General features: G+C 40.9%; 1 protein-coding gene across 3 annotated transcripts in view; it reads right to left on the bottom strand.

Annotated features, from left to right (window-relative positions):
- Window positions 1-23,817, bottom strand: part of PDE7B (phosphodiesterase 7B) — a 2,106,446-nt gene that overhangs the window by 73,533 nt on the left and 2,009,096 nt on the right. For all 3 annotated transcript variants that reach the window (XM_044076350.1, XM_044076357.1, XM_044076343.1), the window contains one exon: window positions 22,005-22,085. In XM_044076350.1, the coding sequence (XP_043932285.1) occupies window positions 22,005-22,085 (81 nt within the window). The remainder of the gene's footprint in view (window positions 1-22,004; window positions 22,086-23,817) is intronic.

The following is a 23,817-nucleotide window of genomic DNA, read 5'->3' as shown; positions in this document are numbered from 1 at the left end:
ATTGTGCAAATGCTCTAACCATTGGTAGGGTTGCCACATTGTCATATGTACAGGATGGGATATATTTTGGGGACACCAGATTGTTTAGGCCAACACATACCCACGGTCAGTGCGGGTTTAGAACATTCATTATTTTCCTAGCTGAGAGCCTATACCTTTAGCACTTTAGTTGTTAGTCTGTTTCTTGTATGAATTACGTATTTTCTATCCTGACATGACTGCTTTAGGCAAATGTTACATGCAGTATGGTACATAGTTATTTCCTACAATCACAGGACATTTGGCATTGTATCATTGTTGATCAGGACACACCTACCCAAACAGTGACTGTCCCATACACAGTGGATCAGGGGGTACCCTGTTTACGTCAGTGCCGTCATCACCCTATTTCCAAGTGCCACTATGCGAATGTGTACAATATATTCTCTCGATTATTCATGTGGGGACACGTGCGTCACGGAAAGGTGTTTGATGCTGGGTAGTAGGTTCTGCATGACCGTCTAGGGCTGGACAGTCTCGTGCACCACTACTGCACATTCAACTTGTGTCCAGATGTCTACAGGACTGGACATCGTGTCTTGATACACATTCTGATGTTTACACAAGTTACTTATCCCATGAGGGATATCCAAAAATTTAACAAGACCAATACCGACCATTCTTTTGGCTTTACGAAAATGTGTTGAGGGTTTTACATGCAAGGGATACATAGTTTGCAATCCTGACACTGCCTAGGGTGACACTGCCTACTACATATGAGTAGTGGTCACTATGTGTAGATGTGGCTGCGCCAAGCTAGTAGGCCGAGTATGGCTGGATTTGGTGGACGTTCAGGTATGGGGGCGGGTTGTGTGCTGTGGAGGGGATGATGGGTATTCAATTATGCATCCAGGTGTGTTGCATTTGAATGGGCCGGTTCCATCAGGACCATTCTGTGGGTATGTGCCGGTGACATTTCTGTACATTTGTATCGCACATTTTAATATTCATATGTTTGTGTGATTGTGTTCTACAGTATGGCCTGTCAGGTTGTATTGCAGATGTGTATACCCTTTCTTTGTGTTTCTTTCTGATTCATCAGCTGCTCCCTTGTACACCTCCAGTTCACCTATTCTGCATACAACACAGTCTCGCCTTTGAGGATTATACCATTACCCATCCCCCCACACGCATATTCCTGACACTCCATCCATCACTGCTTTGGTTGATGGCCCATGACACGGTCAAGGTAACACATTGCATACACTACATATGTCAGGTACCTGTATGGTTGTGTGGTCTACCCTGGCATGTTTCACCTTCCACATGCTGTACATCATGCACATAGGTACACGCCCATACTTAATTTTCATGACATGGTTGGTACACCCGAGTAATACCCGTTCAACTGTGACACATCCTGACAAGTATGGCTTGGACCGCATATGTGCGGATTTTGGCTGATTGCTATGATTATTGGTGCCACCTTTTCATATGTCCAGGATGGGATATATTCCGGACACATATCCGATTGTACTGGACAACACATACCCACAGTCAACACTACGGATAATACTTTTCCTTTCTGCCTACATGTTAGCTTATTGTTGTAGCAGTTTATATGCTCCTTCTGTTTCGTTTTCTTACTTATTCTAGTTCTTGTCACATGTGGTATGTTACATACGGACATACCTATTGTATGTGACTATTACATGCGTTTTGGGATATAATTCTGTCACATGGTCGCTAGATATTTACATTTATCATGGTTTTGTTATGGACACATCTGCCCAGCTGTGTACTCTCCCTTACAATGTGGGACAGCTGGTGACCCTGACCATTGGCCTGGACGTAGCTATTGGCGGCTCGCTAACATGATGCGTTTCACTTCCACTTGGTATAACTATCTACACTGCATTGAAATACGGGCACACGGTTTTCAATGTCATTTGTTTGAGGGATGGGGACTCATTATTCCCTACCGTGCATTTGTGTTTGCTTCTTAATTTTGTGTTCACAGGGACTGTCTTGCATGCTTTGCATACATTTCAGTATCCACGGACACTGACAGATGTGATTACTATTGCAGGCAAATTGTTATATGCAAGCATTTTAGGTTGCAAGTCGACAGCTGACATTTCCACGCCTCCGTGCGGCACATCGACATGCCCTATGCACTCGCGCTCGTTTCCTATGCACGTGGCTGTGGTGACAGCTCGCCTTCATTAATATGCATTTGGCGCTACTGTGCCATCTACACGCCGCACGGTCGGTGCAAGCCTAACACTGGCCTTGCGCTGAGCTTCATGAATCCCCGGGAATATCCTTCAGAAAATACATGCTAACACAAAACTTGTTATGTCTAGCAATTTATAAAGTTTATAAGAGCAATATTTAAAATCTGTCCATTTTTCTTTTGGCCTTTATCCCACCATTATTTTCAGAGTTCTCCAGATTTCTTGTGCTAAGTCAAAGTCAAAGTAAACTTTACTGTAATTTAGAACTACACACGTGTAGCCTAAATGAAATTTTGTACATCAGTTCAATTCTTGAGATTGCAAAGGAAAGTGAAACAACACATACAAGTACAGGAATAAACATAACTAAACAACTAACAAATACAGTACTACTCCCACTACATGCAAGAAAGAACAGAGACATTTACCAACACTCATATACAGAAAGAATACCCTCCCCTGAGTTAAATTAACTACCCTATTTAAAGTAATACAAAATATACTACAGATTGAACAATGCCTTAGTTATTTGTCTAATATTGCACTTGAGTGGGTTAAATAATACTATGGGTATAATAAATAAATATTGCACTTGCTTGGAATATATGTAAGTATATATTGCACAAATAAATAAAAATTGCCTTATTATGTGTCCAGACCCCCTGGGACTAGTTCAGAAGTCTAATCACTGTAGGATAGAAACTGTTATTGAATCTTGTAGTCCTGCAGAGGATGCTGCAATATCTCCTGCCCAATGCCAGATGATTAAATAGTCCTCTCGAAGGAGGTGTGGTGTCCTGTATTATTTTGGTGGCCTTTCGGATGCTTCTTGGCAAATAAAGTTGTTGTATCAATGGAAGCCTGGAATCTGTTACCTTCTCTGCAACCCTCATCACTCTTTGCAGCACCTTCTTTTCTGTAACTGTGCAGCTTCCAAACCACACTGTGAAGTTGCAGGTGAAGATGCTCTCTACTGCATCTCTACAGAAGGTGGAGAGAATATGAGGAGGAAGCTTAGCTTTTTTCAGCCTTCTTAAAAAATGGAGGCATTAGTCCGCTTTCTTGACCTGTTGGCTGGCGTTTCCCAACCACAAGTGATTCTCTGATGTGTGTACACCCAGGAATTCCGTACTCTTAACCTTATCTACACTCTTACTATTGATCCTGAGCACTAGGTGGTTTGTTCCACTTTTCCTAAGTCGATAATCTCTTTGGTCTTGCTTACACTCAGGAAAAGGTTGTTCCCCTTGCACCAAATGATCAGAGATGCCACCTCCTCTCTGTACGCCATTTCATCCTCCTTTGTGATGAGCCCCACGACTGTGGTGTCATCAGCAAACTTGATGAGATGGTTGGACTTGTGCTTAGCATAGCAGTCATGGATCAGGATGGTGAATAACAGAGGGCTGAGAACACATCCCTGTGGAACCCTGGTGTTAATCGTGATGCACTTTGATGTGTTCTTACCTGACCACACCCTCTGTGGTCTCTCAGTCAGGAAGTCCAGGTTCCAGTTATAGAGATGTTTACGGATTCCTAAATGTGCCAGTTTTTCTATCAGCTGCGTTGGTATCACTGTGTTAAATGCAGAGCTGAAGTCTATGAACAGCACCCTCACATAGTTTTCCTTGCCCTATAAATTCTCAAGGAAGATGTGCAGTGCTACTGATATGGCATCAGCTGTGGATCGGTTAGCTCTGAATGCAAACTGCAGAGGGTCAAAATCAGGAGGTAGGCATGATGAAAGATGCTTTTTGATCAGCTGCTCAAAACATTTCATAACAGTGGATGTCAGAGCAACTGGTCTGTAGTTGTATGAGCTGGAGGGAGTGGTTTTCTTAGGTAGTGGGATGATGCTAGTATCCTTGTAGCATGAGGGTGCTTTTGCCGTGGCAAGAGAGGTGTTAAATATTTCCTTGAGCACTGTGTTGTTGATAAGCACTGCCTTTTAACACCTTGCTCAGTATGTTGTCTGCGCCAGCAGCCTTCCTGGGGTTCACTCTCCTTAGCTGTCTTCTTACATCCTCTGTGCTGAGGCTGAGTACTGCATCCTGCTCATCAGTGGGTAGCTTTAGTGACAATCTTGTTGTTTCTTTCATCAAATCTACCAAATAAAGTGTTCTAACTGTCCAGGAATTCTATGCTGTTCTCACACTGTGCTGACCTGATTTTGTAGTCGATGATCTCCTGTATTCCTTGCCATAGTCTCCTTGCATCTTTCATGTCTTCAGAGTAGCTCTGTACCTTTCTGCCATACTACCTCTTAGCCCCCTTTATACCTCTCTTCAGATTACCTATTGCAACACTTAGGGCTGCTTTGTCCTTAGCCCTGTAAGCTGCATTTCACTCCTTCAAAAGCTCATATACCTTAGGGGTGAGCCATGGCTTCTTGTTAGCTCTAATAGTGATATTCTTGGTATTTGTTACCCCATCAGCACAGTCTGAAATTTATGCCATCACTATCTCAGTGTATTCATCAGTGTTCAGATGCTGATTCACTGTGGCTGCCTCCTTGAACATATCCCAGTTGGTTCTTTCAAAGCAGTCTTGGAGGGCCTCCATAGCCCCTCTCAGGCCATACCCTGATTTGTTTCTTCATGGGTTTCTCTCTAACCAGTGCAGGTTTGTAAGCTGGTGAAAGCAAGATGGTATAATTGTTAGAGTTTCCCACTTGTCGAAGTTGCACTGCCTTATAAGCTTTCTTTAAGTTTATGTACACCTTGTCCAGGATATTATCAACTCTTATAGGAACTTCCACATACTGATGGTAGTGTGGGAGTACTTCTTTTAGAACTGCTTTATTAAAGTCACCAGCTGCCACATGTACAAAGTCAGGATATTTGCTCTGCAGCTCACACATGTGATTGCATAGTTTATTTAGAGCCTCAGTGGTATTAGCACTAGGTGGGATATACACCACTGTTACACTGACCCCTTTCAGCTCCCTGGGCAAGTAAAATGGTCTACATTTAATGGACAGGAACTCTAAGTTCTCACAGCAGTGTGATAGTATGATTTCACAGCTGCTCACCATCTTTTAGTAACATAGATGCGGACTCCACCTCCTCTGGCCTTTCCACACAGTGTATGTTTTCTGTCTGCATGAAACAGAGTAAGATTCTCTAAGTTTACTGCACTATCATTTATCTTGTCATGCAGCCACATCTCAGTATTTAAAAAATAAACAAGTATTTCTCACCATCTTCTTGTTAGAGAGTTCCAGTCTCAAGTAATCAAGTAATCCACTTTGCTATCCAGTCATAGCTGGTGTTAGGCACCCGCCAAACCCGCGCCCAGGGGAGCCCTGTATTATTCCCCCACATGAAGCAGCCGCGGGTTTCTCTGTCTCTTCCGCTCCTTGATTGGTGCCTCCTGGACATGGTCATGGCTGTATAACATCATCACGTGACTGTTTTTTTTTTGAAAAAATTCCCTGTAAGCTGTACTCAGTCAGGTTCACTTCAGTGAAGCAAGAGACCTGATTGGCTGCAGCAGCCAGGGAAGTAAGTTCTAGTTTCCTGACTGGCTTTGTTATAATTGGTGGTCTGTTGGGTTGTTTCTGTGGATTATCAGCCTGAGGATGGATGCGGGAGTCAAGTTTTCCAGCAGCATTTGTGGGACCAACAAAGGAGCTGTATTTTTATTTGCTCTTGTTACCCTTTGGAAGAGATGGCATTGCTATGGGTCTATTCATCGAGACCAGGTTAGATTGCAGAAGTATACAAGTAGTAGACTGCCAGAGGGTTGAGTGGCTAATCTTATGCCAGCTGCTGAGGATGGGGTGTGTTATGGTGGTTAGTACTGGCTGCTTGTAATTCATAGCTTGCTGAAGTAGAGAACTTTAAGTAATTAAAGTTTGGAAGATGCAAGTTAAATTGTGTTCATCTTTGTAATTCAGCTGAATTACTAGTGTAATATCTTAGGCACCCAATATGTTTTGGGTGTGTGATTGTACCAGTTATGGGATTTCAATACCTAGATGGTAGTGCTGGTTATGCCTCATGAAGGCCACTCACCTACTGCTCAGGTGGCATTTCTGGGCCCTGAGAGTGAGAAGGTGTTTGTCCACCTAGGAGCAACCAGAAGGGTACCATTAAGTTGGTTTATGTGAACAGTTGGTGGACTGTAAAACTATACATGGGGTTTCAATTTCAGGTTAGCTGTATGACTCCCTTTACTTGTGTGCAAGGAACGTATCTCTATATAGTTTGTAGTGGGGAGGATTTGGAAAATGGTCACTTGTAGGGGAATGTGGAATACCAACAAGTCAAATTGGTGGCAGTAGAATATGTGCTGTTTGGATAGGAGTTATCCCAGATAAATTTTTTGTCTATTAATAAGAATGGGCTGGTGGACAAAAATAAGCAGATTAGGTTATGATTGCTCCTTATGGATCTGCAGATCACGATACAATTCATGCAGAAAAACTACACAGATATTTTGCTAGGGCAATGACAGAGAATAGAAAACTGTAATGCAATGATTGCTTCAGAGCTAGGTAGGTATGGATCTAGTTTAGGCAGATACCAGACAGGTGCAAAGGTTTTTAGGGAAGTATGTGATATACTTTTGCTTATGGCCTTATGACAGTTTATGCATGAGGGTCTTAAACAGTACACACATAAGGCTTTACAGCACAATCTTGTATCATTTTCTGATTTTCAAACTATTGAAGAGGGGGTCCAAAATATGGTTACATATTAGAAACACGAAAGATCTAAAATGCGAATGTATGTACATCGACTCATAAAGGTCGATGTACATACACAGCGAAACACGTAAATGGCGAAAATCAAAACGCCGAACATGTTTCCTAACCAGCAGCGTGGTGGTGAGGATAAGGAAATATATCCTTTTCCCCACTGTAGTGCGGTTTCAGAGTTGGTATATTTAAGAAGGGAGGTGCAGAGGGGCTTGCCCCCCTGCATAAGTGTGTGAATGTATTTCTTTTTTTTTATTTTGTACTTACCTGTGTGATGCGTTTTGCTGATGAAACACATTCGGCAGTTTGATTTTCACCATTTTCATGTTTCGCTGTGTATGTACATCGATCTTTATGTGTCGATGTACATACATTCACATTTTAGATCTTTCGGGGTTTTAATATATACCCCCAAAATATAACCACTTTAGTGGGAAGATCATGACCCAGTGTTTTTGGAGGTGGGAGCTGGTGTATAGAACATATACTCCACCTGAAAGCTCCCTCCAATTATTTTGTTGGGGGGGGGGGGGATTCCAAGATTGGTTCTCTTGGAAACTGTTGGACTTTCACTCATGTGATGTGGCAGGGCATTAGACCCTGATGGTTCATATGTTCATAGGTTCATAGGTAGGTACTAGGCTATCTGCCCAAAGGTATTTATAAGCCTATCTAGAAAGTGTTGTCTTTCGCCGCCCCCTTAGATTAGTTCCCTGTGCCTCTGTCCAGCAGAGCTATTGAAGTGATCCCTGGGGTAAACTTTCTGTTTCCCATCCACTCATCAAGGTTTCTCTTGAAGAGGGTTAGTGAGGAGCGCTGAGTAATGCAGATTGGAATCTTGTTCCAGAGCATGGGAAGCCTCTGGGACAAGAATCTATCCCTCCAGCACATCCTATTTATTGTTGTGGTGAGGTTTAGATCCCTGGAGCGTGTGGCTTGAGGGGATATGGTTTTCTTTAGGTGGAGCATGTCCATCAATTCTGGGTTGGACATAGCCTTATATGTCAGGCAGAGATCACCTCTGCATAGGCGGTATGCAACCGAGTACAGCTGGAGTTTCTTCAGTCGAGCTGCATAGGGCATCTGCTTGAGGCTAGTGATCCTCTTGGTGAGGAACTTCTGTGGTCTTTCCAGTTGTTGCAGGTGTCTTGTAAGGTACATCCCAAATGGGGCATTGTACTCTATGATGGGTCTGATGAGTGATGTGTAGAGGGGTCCAATGACCTCTTTCAATCTGGATGCAAACCCTTTTGTGATTAGGTGGGCCACATAGAAGGATTTTCTAACCACTTTGGCAATGTGATTATCAAAGGAGAGGTTACTATCTACCTGGGTCCCCAGAATCCTTATTACGTCTTCCATATTTAGGGGGCTACCACCTATGTGGTAGTTTGTGGGTACTTTGTTTTTTCCCAAGGGGATGACTGTGCACTTTTTGGCATTTAGCTTGAAACCATGGTTTTGACACCAGGTATCTGTCTCAGTGAGACCCTTTTGCAGGATGTCTGTGTCAGCCGGAGAGTCAATTATAGCCCCTAGTTTGCAGTCGTCTGCGAACTTGGTGAGTCATAGTCCTCCTATGCTTGCCTGTACCTCTGAGAAGTATATGCCGAACAGGAGGGGTCCTAAGACTGAGCCCTGGGGAAGTTTAGAGTCAGACCTAGCTCCTGCAACTCTTACCATGTGGGTTCTATCTGTGAGCCAGTTGGCAACCTGTCTTGTGATGTAGAGGTTTATGTTCAGGCTGGTGAGCTTGTCTATATTACCTGAGTGGGGAATAGTTCCGAAGGCCTTTGCGAGGTCTAGGTAGGCTGTGTGGACCACCTTTCCCTCATCTATAGCCTTGGTAACTGTCTCAAAGAAGTCCACCAGGTTTAGGAGGCATGATCTGCCCTTAACAAAGCTGAACTGGGTTGGGTCCAGTGTTTGGAGGATTCCAATGTCTCTGTTAATGAGATCTATGATGATGCGCTCCATAGCTTTGCAGACCAAGCTAGTCAGGCTTATAGGGCGATAGTTCCCGGGGTCTGTTGTGGCTTCACCTTTGTGGAGCGGAATAACCATTGCTGTGCACCACTCTGTGGGCATGTAAACTGTGGAGCAGCTGAGTTTAAACAGTGTGTTTAGGTGAGGGGTTAGTTCATCTTTGAGATCATGTAGGACGCACCCTGGGACACCGTCTGGTCCCATTGATGCTGTGTTTTTGGCTTTGGAAAGGGCTGTTTTAACCTGAGTGTCTGTGATTTCAGGGGCACTACATTCTTCTGGTATAGTTATGGGCCCTTTTGGGGGTGAGAGGGGGGTGAAGTTTGCACTGAACCTGTCTGCCAGGATGTTGGCTATATCAGTCGGTTCAGTGTATTTTGTGCCATTCTGCACTAACTCCGAGCAGATCTGAGAATTGCCACTTAGATTCATGACATAGCTAAAGAATGCCTTGTGGTTATCTTTGGAGTCCATGGCAATTTTTCTTTTGAAGCTAGCCTTGGATGATTTTATGGGAGAACGTAGTTTCTTGCTGATACTGATCAGGGATGTTTTCCCTTCTTGGGATTTTACTCTTTTCTGTACTAGTTTCCTCCTTCTATTGTATAGCTTGTTTATGGCAGGGGTCCACCAGACTGGATTTCTTTTCTTGGAAGAGTGAGTCTTGGTTTTGTTTGGGATAGCATGATACATGCATTCTTGTAGGTGCCTGTAGAGTGCATTAGTAAAGGATTTTGCAGCTTGGACAGCGTTACCCTCTAGAATGGGGGCTTTGTAACTTCCCACCTCAGTGTTAAGTAATGTGAAGTTTGCTTTTGAAAAGTTTTTCATGGTGGTTTCTTTGACCAGGGGTGGTGGCAGAATGTGCATATCCAGAGTGATTAGTTTATGGTCAGATCTAACCAGCGAGGGATTGATCTCCAGTGTGGAACACTGGTCGCCCATGTTGGTGATGACCAGGTCCAATATGTTGTCACCTCTGGTGGGGGTGTTAACCAGTTGATCCAGGGTGTTTGAGTTTATAAATTTTAGGAAATGTTGGGCTAGGGAGTTCGTACTTGAGTAGTTCTCCCAGTTAATGTTTGGATAATTGAAATCACCCAATATCAGGGTGTTTGGTAGGACCTTTATGTTTCCCAGTGTTTCCAGGAATGTGGAGGGGGAGTCCTGGGACATGGTGGGTGATCTGTAGCAAGCTATAGTTTGAATAGCAGTTTTGTCCGTTGTTAGTTGCATGTGGATGATCTCTGAAGCATCGTGCTGTGCCACTAACCTGGAGGTGTGGGTATCCTTGATGAATATGGATACTCCCCCGCCTTTTGTATTTCGGTCCGGGTTTTGTGGCTGAAATGTATGGTATGAGTTGTAGCCTGGTAGTGCTGGGGTGCTCTCTGGAGCCTTAAACCAGGTTTCTGTTACTGCACATATATTGATTTTCTCCATACTGAGGAGTGCCTTGAGTGCGTGCATTTTGAGGTTTAGACTTCTGGCATTGAGCAGCATTACCCTCAGTTTTTTGTTACTTGTGCTATTTATGGCGGTGGGTTTGTCTATTGAGCCTTGCTTAAAAAAGGCACTATGGGGGTGGCACGAGCCTTGGCCAGTATTCGAAAGCCTAAGGGTGACAGGTGGAAGCTGTCTCTAGCAAAGCAGCGTGGCTTGTTGAGCATGTCATCCCAGGCTGACAGACACTGGATCCCCTTTGAATGACACCAGAAGCTTAGCCAATTGTTGAAATTGATAATTTCTTCTCTATACCGTGGTATCATTCTTGGTGAGGGTAGGATGCTACTCAGGGTCAGGGTCATACCAGCCTGGGCTACATGATCAGAGAGCTCCTCCATGTCTCTTTTCATGTAGTCCAGGGAAGTATGGCTCAGGTCATTTACACCAACATGGACAATGACAGAATCATATTTGTACTTGTTCTGGAGTGACCTGAGTGCTTGTGTTATGTGGCGGATCCTGGCACCCGACAGGCAACTAACAGTAACCTTCTCCTTGTTCAGCCTAGTGAGTGGGACGTCAGTGTGCCTGACTATAGAGTCACCTATTACTAGTGTGTTGCGTATGTTATTTTGTCTTAAGGGCTGTGATTGTGTGGCACACTGGTTTTGTGAAGTATGTGTTTTATGGTTTGTGTTGGGGGGTGGAGGTTGCTTGGATGTCTGCTTTGGATGTCTCTGTTGCTTTTGCAGATTTTTATTTAGAGCCTCTGAGTATGTTTTCATGTATTTATGTGTGTTTTTTGCCGGTGCTGGTTTCGTAGGTCTATGTGAGACTGGTGGTGTGATGCAAGTAATTCCCTTCTCCTCTTTACTGCCTGGTCTAGTCTTGGTTTGAGAGAGCTTAGCCTCCAGTTTGGCTGTATAATTGCATCTCTCACATGTATTAGTGTTTGGTGGAAGGAGGAGAGGGTTGTCTGTGTACATGAGGCAATTGTAACATTGCCCCAAAATGCCCAGATTCACCAGTTGGACTGGAGAGTACACATGAAACTGCCCTTTGGACATGCCTGGATAGGTACAGTGAACTGTTTTACTGATTGGCTGGTAAGGTCGAATAGAGAGCCTTGTACTTCTCTACTGTATAGGGGGGGACTAGTGCTAAGGTTAAGTGGTTTGTTCTCAATGGCTAAGTTGCAACAGAGTGACAAGACTTATTCCCCTCAAGATGAGTACAGGTAAGAGGGAGACTGAATAGCTACTGGTTGACTTACAGAAGTGACAGGTGGTACTGCTGAACTCATGCACCTCAGAAGGGTAGGAGTATTAACCATTTAGGAAGAACTGTAAACATGTAAGATGGACATCAATAACTTGAAGTGTAGAACATACTTTTGAGGATGTGAATTTTCCCAGGAAAAGTGTTTGTTAGGCTGTTGGATTGTTAAGTTTTTTTTTTTTTGATGCTGTGTTTGATATTTAACCAGTATGCTGATAAGAGAGTGATTTTTTTCATCCCAGAGCCATAGTACAAGATTTCCCATAGTATAAAAATTTGAAGAATATTACAGGCAGATATATGCCACTATGTTAGGTAGTACTCTCCGTGGCAGCTAAGTGCCAGTATTTGAGAGCCTCAGAGCTCTTCAGACGAAGTATTATTGAAGCAAAGTATCACAGTTCCCACAAGGAACTGCATCTGTTAAGACTGGAAGACTCTTGGTGCAGAATGGCTAACTGCAGATCATTATAAGACCTTAAGGGAAGAGATGGCTTCAAAGCTGTTGCAACAGGAGGTGGACACTGCCATATGGCTTCTGTCTACGTTCAGGGTGGCTATCACAGTCATTCTCCATCCTGGGCCGCATTGCTGACAGACTGCTCTGTAGGGACTTTTTAAACTCTGACAACTCATTACACTCCCAAAACATTTGTTCCCAGTTATGTCTTTCTTCCTCAATCACACCTCCAACATTTGCTATCTACCTTGGGAAAAATTCTTTGGAGTCTGCTTGGAGTATAAAAATATGTATGCAAACCCTTCCAAACATAAATCCTGAATCTTATAGACTTTGTTGCATAGTTGGGAGTCATATATATATATATATATATATATATATATATATATATATATATATATATATATATGTTTGCTTATGAATTGCTTATCCAGTCTCTCTTTCCAGTCTTTTCTAACATCCACTGATTGATTTCAAAAGTTATTGTGCAATGTTTTATATGCTTTACTAATTATCCCTTTTTTAACAATAGCTTCTGTCCTAGATTCAACTATTGCAGGTCTTTCACTTAAGATTCTGCTATACCTTTTTCTTTGTCTGTACTCTGATATCAATCCTTGATAGGGAAGGCAGTCTCTAGCCTGCAATCCAAATGTCATCTTGGCCTCTTCTCACTCTATTACCTTTCTCTCTCTCTCTCTAGTTATTTGTTTCCAATACCTTGGTTACTTTGCCAGTTTTCTCCAGTAAATTCCAGTCCCCACTTGCCTATTCTCTGTACCTCTAATTGCAGTCATCCTTATCAGGAGAATCTCCTTTCTCCAGTCTCATGTTCTTTTCTTGCTCATGATTTTCCTTTAGGCCACAATTGGATTAAAATACTGGGAAAATGCTATAAAATGCATCCCAGAACATGTATAAACCTTTCACTTCTTGGGCCCTGCCTTATTTGAGTTATTTTCTAAATGTTTATTACTGTGCTGCCTTGCTTAGGAAAGGTGTGTTGAAAGGATTCAAGGAAAACTAAAACTGAAAAGCAACATTGAATTTCTTTCCTTAATCATAATTTCTGTTCAAGCTATCATCTAATGAAAAGGTTGTGTAAAAAGAAAAAAACTTTAAAATGCTATTCACAGCATACAGAAAGCTATGACTTATTGAAAAACATGAAGGGTAAGGCAAAACGTGAGAAAAGGAAGAAACAAGTAATGTGAATGGTATGGGAAGCCCAAGATGGGTGAAAACAGAAGGAAGGACTGGAGGATGTGTGTGTGGGGGAAGCTGAAACATTAGGCCTAGGGCACCATTTCACCTTAATCTAAACCTGTACATAAAGTTGTTGTAATGTATCATTACTGCAACTAAATGCCAGTAACTGTCGACGTCCCTTTGAGAAATGGGCAACATAATGTGGTACATAGACCAGTTGTAATATAAGAGCATTGTACTAAAGGTCAGTCTGTGCATACTATTAAAAGTTTGCAGCATGAACTAAAAGGTTGCTTAGGAGGGGTAGCAGTGTCAGGGTGATACTCGGACTGGAAGTGCCTAGGGGGCCCCCAACTTGACATTTGCTGGGGGCCCCTAAAATGGTAAATGCTGACACTGGCCATGTATTCAGTGATCTCATATTAGCTATCAGTATAGTTGGTAGTACAGGCCTGTAGGGGTTTGTTTTTAACTTTACATCAATACCTGCTCTGCATCCTCTTTTCCTTGTTCTCTGACATCTCTTTCTGTTTTTGCTTGTCCCGCATATTCCAGAAACCTGCTCTACCAGATTCAAGGACATTAGACTGTGAAGGTTAAAATACACAGCTGTTGTAATTCAGTGCATGTAGTAGGCCCCAGATGCTCCACAGATTTCAAGGTATCCAACTAGCAACATATCGACATTGACCATTAAATTTCTAGTAACTTCTGTCTACTGTAAGTTATTGTACCTTCAATTAGAAGTGCAGAAACTGATTTTTTCAAGATTTTCTGTGTAGAAGACAGAATATGCATATCTCTAGAATGAGTCGAAACAGCCACAGCCACAGGTTGAGAGGTATGTATTAACTTGGTTTTACTAGCAAAGGATATGGCAAATGTTAACCTTGTCATCACAGACACTAAATTTGTGACTCTCATGGAAAACTGCAGAAAATAAATAATACTCGACACAATATATGAAAAAAATGGAAGCCAGACTGAGTGAGGTTCAAGAAGCCTTTTCTATGCAGTCCGATCACACAAAGAGTAGAGACTGAATCACTGCTAGTTAGTGCCCTGCAAAAGATAGTAGATACAGAAAGATTGACTATGATAACAGAGCCCAGCATAAGAACCTCAGGATCCAGTATTGTCTTTGATCCAATGTTTTCTTTTCCATCTGGGTTCAATCTGTGGGTTATCAGATCTGACACAGATGCAAGCCCAGGAATATCCAAAAGACATCAGCTCCCTGAGCTCCACCTCCTCTACCTATAATAGCTAGCACTGACAGAATACCCCCAGATCTCATTTGTCACATTCCAGGATAGCAGCTTAATATCAAGCTCCACTTTCTCATCTACCCTTGGTATTACATAGTATAGTTGATACATTTTCTTTTTGTAGTTTTTTTCTTGTGTTTAGGTAGTGTAGTGGTTAGGTAGGTAGGAGTATGTAATTGTAATGTTAGCAGTCTTTTTTCCGCATTTTAGTGTTCCTTACTGTTGGTGATATTTTCATTTTTTTGTTAGGGTGTGTTTAAGTGTCGTTTATTTAGTTAAGGTGTGCTTACTGTTTTTGTGGAGGTATGGAGAAAGGATTTAAGAATTGTGTCAAGTATGGCCATAAACTTCCCTCTCAAGACTCCCATGATTGGTGAGTCCACTGTTCCAGACCTGCGCACCTGGAGACTCACTGTCCCATTTGCGATAGTGTCAGCTCTAGAGCCATTAACAAAAGGAGGGCAAAGCTGGTACTAAAAGGGCTTTTGCCAACCAGGGACGCTTCTTCTCCAGCCAGCAAACATGATAAGGGAGATCGAGGTTGAATGGATGGAACTAAGGACCCCAAATCCTCTAAGGTGGACTGTAAACAAGCAGCTCTCCCTACCTCTTGCTAGCCAGATCCAAAGATTTCAAGGTCTTCAGCCTCTCTGTCACCTTGTGCCACTTCCAGTCTCCACTATCTTGGTGCTGCCATCAGAGCTGACATCTTGGAGCTCTATTCTCACAGTACTAACTGCAGGGAAGGCTTCTTCCTTGACACTTAGTGTCCCAAGCTGTTTTTGTCAAGGTGGGCTCCCTCAAGTAGGGTTCAAATCACCTTTCTCCTTCTCTAGTCCCCAAGAGTTCTCTCTGGTGGGTGGTGTTGAGATGAAAAGGCAGCACTCTGTACTGGTAATGATTGGCTCCTAGCCAGAAGTCTCCTGGACTGCCTTACTATCTTTATATGATGGTAGGCATCCTTGAGGTTGATCAAGCACATTCAAACTCCCTTCCTAAAGATAGGTAAAATAGACTGTACTGTGACCATCTGGAATTTGGTGTGTTTCACAAAGCAATTTCATTTGCTCAAATCCAGGACTGGCTTAAGGTCCTTATTCTTTTTTGGAACCAAAAAAGAATCTGGAATATAATATGATATAATGAGAGCTGAGGTTTTTCTGTTTTTCAAAATATGATAGACATAAAGAAGACCACAGCAAATAATGCAAAAAAGCACGGCCACAGTAGGAGAGCAGTAATTGATAATAATTTGTATTGGGCTGAAATAGTCATGGAAAGGAGAAGCAAAAATACTCTTGTGGTTCTATGAGTAGTACTCTTCTGTAAGACCATTGAAAGGAGTTCTTATTAGCTTAGATGGTGATGCTATGAACTGGAACTACTCTTAAATTACTGCATGCATTCTATTGAACTGCAGAGTGGTTGCACCCCTGAGGGCAATGTTCAAGTGAAAAAGGACTTAGATTTACTGGGTTGTGATGTTACTTACTTAAATGTACAATGGTAACAGTTATGTGTATGTTGATTTTTTTTCTTTGTTTTTGATGTTTTTTTTTCTTAAAGTTATATTATTTACAGTGCTGTAGCTCAGTTGTTTTTATAAAGATTTTTAAGTTTTTATATAGTTTTTATATAGCTTTGATTTATTGATTGTTTATAGGTATGTTTTTTCCTTTGTTGTTGATCATAAATAATAACAACTTAATGTTTAAAATGCATGCAAAGGCCTATTTTAATATTACTAAGTTGGCAACATATTTGTTAATGTGGGCATGAAGAAAATAGTGACAATTTGATTTCCTACATGGTGTAAATTTTTTGAAAAGAATTTGTTTGCGGACTGTAGCAATAATATTAAGTACAGAAGAAACTGGCTGCTATTTGATGAAACAGGCACAGTGAAGGGGGAGGAGAGCTGCAAAAGGACAGATTTATGGTGTTATGTACATAATTTCTTGCTCCCACTGTGGCACTGGCGAACTGTTCTTGTCTGCACCTGAGAAGAGGACTTTTATATCCTCCTTCTAAGTAGATCAACAACTGTGTAAATAAATGTTCTTCTCTGCTCAGTGTCTTTGTATATAAAACTAACCAGATATTAAAAGACTGGCTGCTATATCAGCATGGGGATATTATACTGAAAGGAGAATGGAGCACAGTAATGGATTGCGGGGATGTGCAGTCTGGGCTGTGATTTGGTCACGTTTCTGTATTAGGCAAATTTTAAAGGGGTTTACTTCCTGTAGTGGGACTGGTAGATGTATATAGCTGGTTGAAATACCAGTACCCTACCTTTACTTGCTAGTCCTTTAGATATAGTTTATTCTCTAGCATAAACAGAATATTTATTTCTCAAAAACATACTTATATATCTCAGAAGTTGGAAACGTGTCCTATTTTCTTTTAAGATAATGCACTATTATTATATACCCTGCAGTAAGTTGAGTTATTAATATCACAGTCTAGAGAGCTAATCTTACATTGTATAAATAAGGTAGTCTAAATCATGGGTTGCAAGTTTATTTGGAGTTAAAAGGCTTGGGAGAATTATGGTACAGAATTCATTGTCTGCAAACTGGGATGAGTGTAAAATGGAATTAACTAATGTTTTACAGCAGAAGAAAAAGATGATGAAATCAGATTTTGCATTAAGATAAATCAAACTCACCTTAATTTGAAAATGGCGCAAGATGAACTACTTAAGGGAACTGAGGGAGAGCAGGAAAAGTATTAGAAGATAAGTGTGAGACTGGCAAATATTTTCTGAAAGAAATGTTTTGATAATGCTCCATCTAACCAGAAGTATTTGGCACTTTGGTTTCCATAGCAGAAGGCTACATAATATGAGAAGGAATTGGATGAAAAATCTGTATGTAAGCACGAGGAAATATTTTTGCAAAACATGTTAATACTAAAGCTTGCAGCTTTGCAGGCTTCCTCATTATTAGCCTCTTTTATGAAAGAGGAAGTTATTCTGGCTTTACAGTTTTTTTGCAGAACGGAAGACCCCAGGATCCAATGGTATACCAGTAAAAATATGCCAGACAACATCTGATTCATTTTTGATGAGTTTGCAATATTTGCAAATAATATATTAGATCAGCATGTGGTATCATATACATGGTAAAGAGAAGTGGTCCCAGTACATGACCCTGGGGAGCCTTGCAACTCATAAGGTAGGGAGTAGATGCAATAACACCAGAAGATACACTCTGACAACACCCACAGAGGTAGGAGATGAACCAAACAAGGACTGTGCAGGATAACCTACAATATATGCTCAAATGCTCTAGAAGAATCTGATGGTTGACTGTGTCAAAAGCAACACCAAAGACCAAGATGGACAAGAAAGAAATAAATGGATTGATCTTTTGCCTTAAACAGATGACTGACCATTTACAATGCAGTTTCTGCAGTATGGTAACCTCTAAAACCAGACAGATATGGAGCCTAGGGACAATGACTGAGCAAAAAGTATTCAAGTTACTTACTAATCATTTTATTAATAAACTGCTCACTAAAATAAAGGTTAGTGATAGGGAAGTAACTGTTTAGAGTGCCATGATCCATGGTGAAATTTTGAGTAATTGTGTGATCAAGGTCTCCTTTAAAACAAAGGGAAATGTATCAGTCTACAAAGAGGTCTGGGAAGCCCTAAAAATAAGTGAACCAGGTGCAGCCAAGTAAGTTCTAATCAGCTTTGTGGGTTGGGGTTCTTCACACAAGTAATGGGAAGCAGACATGAAACCAACCACACAAATTCTTCGAACTGAACATCTTTAATCTAATCCTCAGTCCAGTTAGATATGTATCATGCTGAAACAATCATATTCTGTAATAGGCAACATCCCTTCTGATGGATTCCATTTTGTCAAATATATCAATCAATCAATCAATCAATAAATAAAACAATGAGCACCCAGTTCAAAGTTACCTGTAGAGAATGTCCCCTAAGAGATAAGATGGGCAGGGCTGCATAGCTTGTCCACCTTCTTCTTCTTCTTTCGGCTTTTCCCGGTTAGAAGTCACCACAGTGGATCACCTGTCCGCTCATGATTGGCAGTGGAGTTTTTTTTTACGGTGTCGAGTTGCCAGGCCGGCACCCAACCTTCCACAGAAGGCACACACATGCATGCACTCACACCTAGGGTCAATTTAGAGTGTCCAATCCACCTTCAGCATGTCTTTGGGATGTGGGAGGAAACCGGAGCACCCGGAGGAAACCCACGCGATCACAGGGTGGACATGCAGGCTACGCACAGAAGGCACCCCAGCTGAGGATCGAACCGGAGAACTTCTTGCTGTGAGGTGGCAATGCTAACCTCTGCACCACTGTGGCCACTTGTCCACCACTAGGAAGAAATTGTCAGGTTAATTTCCTGCAATAGAGATCTCCCTGGACAGTTAACATGCCTTTTTATGGGAGATATCTCTGACTATTACTTGGAATAAAACAGGTCTAGTGCCTAATTATTTTCCAGTAGACAGGTGTGCCTGTATGAGGGCTCCATCCTTCTTTCTGTGCTGTGCTAGGCAGGATGCAAAGGTCATAATTCTACTGTGGAAAGCAGAGACCAGTGGTGGCAGGATGGGCAAGAATGGAGGTAAAACAGTTGCTGCTACAGTACTGATACATACTGTAGCAAACAGATCAGGATCATTTACACTGCAGCTTGCTGGGGTCTGGTAGAGGTCTGGAGATAAATCAGAGCATGTAACATTACTTAAGGTCCTGAACAAGACCAAGTCACTATCATGGGGATACGATAGTGCAGTTCAAAACTGAAGTGGCCAGATGGTGGTGGTGTGAACAAGGTTCCAACACCATGACTGATGTGACCACACCAACTTGAAATACACTGATAACGTTCTTCTTAGAGCCATGGCTACCATGGCTGATCTACAAAAAGTTTTGTAGCGTGACATCAGTATAACCTGCATCTGGCTTACTTAGTATCATTTCCTGTAAATCTAAAACCATAATCTTTGGAGCACCTCAGCATCATTCCATTGAAGCCATTCTTATCATTGCCGATCATTTTGTACACAATTCACAAAGATTGCGTCTTATAAATACTCTGAAGTAATACTTGGCCTCTACATATGTTTCATTTTTCATGTTAACTATATTACTGGCAATCTCCTTAGTCAATTTAAACTTTCTTTTCAATTGCCTAACCTTCTTTTCCTAGAAATCAGGTAATAAATTATAAAAATCATATTTAACCCTAAGCTCAAATATGCCCATCTCCTTGTCTCCCTTGGAAACTCCCAAAATACCAATATTTTATTTACCTGACAAATGTTAGAACCCATCACTGTTTCCATCTCTCATTTACCAGCACTTATAGATCATCTTCTTTACATTGTGTCTAAACTTCTGTTCCTAAATTTCTGCTCCATTACCTAACAAATGCACTCCACCTATTCTCTGCAAAAATAATCCTAATGCTACTATGTTATGTCACCCCCCTACCACCTTCATGTGTCATTCAGAAAGCCTTCTTTAAATCTGATTCTGTTAGCTAGAGTTCCGTTCACCTGGAAATCAGAAGTTGCATACTCTTCTGCCCGTTACAGATCCATTGGTCTGACTCATCCTTTCAACCATACACAATGCAAACATTTTGACAGACCCCTTAGTATCCCCTTCTCCTTTCTCCTCACATCTTCATCTGCATTCCACCTTCTGCTAAAAGTTTTCACTGTATACTATTTACCATTTTCTTTATATTCTCCTCATTTAAGTTTAATTCGCTATTACTGTTTCATCTAATGTCTTTTTTAGTAGCCCCAGCATACACAAACTTAATTTTATCTCAATGGGAGAGCCCAGTTACAATAAATAGTATTTATGAGAAGAATTTCAAGCTGTATTGTTGATTTATTGACATTTTGTTCTGTGGGAAAGCAGCTGAGATGAATTATCAGAATTTCTGAATTACTTAAATGCTTTCACTTATTTAAACAATGACATATAAATATGACAGATTATTATTATTTTTTTTATATAGTGGTGGTTAAAGATGAAGCAAATAAATGTTTCACATCCAGTATTTATAGGAAAGAAAGATTTGGAAATTCATATTTGCTCTATTCAAATTTACAACTAGTGGCAGTCAAGAAAATGTTTTAAAGGGCAATTAATGAGACTGCCAGGATTAATTATAGACAATGGCACTTTCACAGAAGAAAGTAAAAGACTGTTACACAATTTTAGATTCGATTATTATTATGAGGGAAGTTATATATTATTCAATTCTTGAAAGAAAATTATTAAATAATAAGGAAAATGGAAAAGTTTCCAGTGGTAGAATTATTCTATGGTCCTGGAGTAAAATATAGATGGAGGTAGTATAAGACATATCAAACAAAATAATTGTAATATTATAAAAAATAATCAAGAACTTGTGAATGTTGTAGGACAAGAACTCAGACTTCACCCTCATGATCAAACCACACCAACTATGGGTAAATCCAACATTACCCACACTTACACGTGATTATTGCTAAATGATGTCATGCTCAATGTTATTATTAAAGTATCTATTTCTCCTAAGATTAGTGGTAACAGTTAATATCGTGTTAGAACAAGATGCAAAGATGTCCACTTTGGATAACTTTGTGTGTGTGCGTGTGTGTGTGTGTGTGTGTGTGTGTGTGTGTGTGTGTGTGTGTGTGTGTGTGTGTGTGTGTGTGTGTGTCTGGCTGCCTTTGGACTCACTGCTATACAGCACAGATATACAGGCTCTGAGCTGGCTTCTCAGACAAAACTAAAATTCCCACAAGGCTTGGTCTGATGCCTCCACCAGGCTTGGATGAAGTTGGGAATTGCAAGGTCAAGGAAGGTGTTGACAATCTTCAAAATAGCAGGTACCAGTAAATAATCAAGAAAAATAGTAACAAGATTCTGGCTTGAGTGGATCCAACTCAAGCTCAGCATATGCTGTAAGAGCTGCCAAAACTTTTCCTTCTTAAACTGCTTATTTTCTCGTAGATCTCGGCTCCACATAGATAAAAGTTAATGTGCTGTCACAATTTAAAAATGGTGAAAGAGAGCAAGTGCACTTGCAAACACAGGTTTGTGAGCTGAGTAATACATTGAGCTGCCACAGGGCCTGAATGACATGATAAATGACGTTATTTGTAATTGGTTCCCTTTCTCTAAATTAACTCCTGTTGAATTTTAGAATTCTTGATATATACCTTCCAGTATGAAATAGTGAACATAGTTTCTTAGGGTATCTACAGAATCATCCAGATACAGCAAATTATATGAATCTAGGTGGATTCAATATGGAGTACAAATGCCATGGCTGCATTTGTAGTGGCAGAAAGTGTCCAGGGACGATACAGTAATACACATTCTAGGAGACTATCATTATACAGTTTTTTAAATCAGTGATATAAGTGCAGTAACAGTCTAGAGTACTCACCTATTTGGATGGCAGGAATTGTATCTTTCTGCTGGTTGCAGAGTGGACTGATTTCCAGTTCAAACTTTTGTTCTAAATCACCTGAAAAATAAAGCAAAATAAAACTTATCACCTTTGCTGCAAATAAACATAGACATTGATATTGGTTTATTGTGTGGCAACAGCTTCACACATTTGTCTTTTACCTGCTGCTTTAGTTTTTGGAGGTAGTACTGGAACTGAGCAAAGCCAAAAAATAATGGTGAAACAGACAATATCAGGAAGTAGAAAATTACCCGAATAACAGGATTTGCATTAGCATGCTTTTTCTGAAGAAAAGGAATACAGAAATTCTAATGTTTGCCATTATTTGATGACTGAAGCCTTCAGTGATTTGCCACAAAACTACAGAATTTATGAGGACCAGACCAAAAATATAAGGCAGCAATCTGGGTATTCTGCAAAATTCTGGACAGAAACAAGGTGTGCCTGAATTCGAGCAGAGCAGGGAAAGAGTCAGTACATTCCTATTCACGAAAACGAGGTACATTGTCTAATAGCAGTAGTGATATAGCACCTCTTTGACTTGGTGACTTCTGAGAAAAGTGGTAACAGACAGTTTATTGTTTCACCTATATATACTTCTGGAACCATTATGCCATGGCTGATAATATTTCATCACTTATCAAATAACAAATGGGTAAGTAAATCCACAAGACCGTTTTCTGTCGTGCTACATCTCTGTAAGAAACTCTCAAAAGAGAAGGGGATCACAAATATATAAATGGTGTTTTCACTTTTTCATTTCTGGCCCGGGATTGAGGATGGAAAGCAATCATTTACTTTCTTATTAAGTGAATTAACAAAGAAAATAATATTTTAGACTGTTGGATAGGGTCATACACTCATATGTATCGAGGTTTTATTTTTTGTTTGTTTAATAGGTTTGTTTTTATTCCTTTCGTTTAATTAAATATTTTTCAAAAGAACTGCAGTTTGATGGAGTGGTTATAAAAGGATTTGAAACAACCTGGTTTGCCTTTTAGAGCTCATGGATTGCTTTGCTTATTTTATTTTATTTTATTTTTTATGTCACAGTTTTTTTTGTAAGTAGTAATTACTTTAGGCTACTGGCCACAGCTGCTGTTGTCTATATCATGTGGTAGAACTATCAACTGGCCATGGGACTTTTTTTCCTACTATCATTGTAGGGTTTGTATATGTTTGTGTAATTTGGAGCTTGATCTTTCAATGATATTTTTGAGCCTTACTGCAGCTTGAAGGCTAATATTCCATTCTAGCCATCTTGGCTTGTCAGGAAAACCTGCCAGCACTGTCCTGTGGGTAGTTTACAGAAAGAGGAAGGTAACTTAATCAAAGCTTAAGGATAACAGCAGTGTGTCGGTGAATGGAACTTGTCCTGCAGACATTTGCAATCAGTAATTCTAAGGGGATCCAGTATCTGTCTGCCTGGGATGACATGATCGACAAACCACTAGGCTTTGCCAGAGATGGCCTGCACCTGTCATCCTTGGGATTCTGGATACTGGCTAAAGCTCTTGCCACCCCTATAGTGCCTTTTTTAGGCAAGGTTCAAATGACAAATTCACCACCATAACAGGTAAAAGCAAACAAAATCTGAGGGTAATGCTACTTAATGCTAGAAGTCTAAACCTCAAAATGCACTCACTCGAGGCACTCCTTAAAATGGAGAACATTGACATCTGTGTAGTGACAGAGACCTGGTTCATGGCTCCAGAGAGCACCCCTGCATTATCAGGCTATAATTCATACCACACCTTTCGGCCACCTAACCTGAACTGAAACACTAAAG

Source organism: Protopterus annectens, chromosome 1.part1 (genome assembly GCF_019279795.1).
Source record: "Protopterus annectens isolate FY-2018-M chromosome 1.part1, PAN1.0, whole genome shotgun sequence".
Classification (NCBI taxonomy): domain Eukaryota; kingdom Metazoa; phylum Chordata; order Ceratodontiformes; family Protopteridae; genus Protopterus; species Protopterus annectens.
Note: the sequence above shows the minus strand (reverse complement) of the source record. Positions and strands in the feature narration are given on the sequence as shown.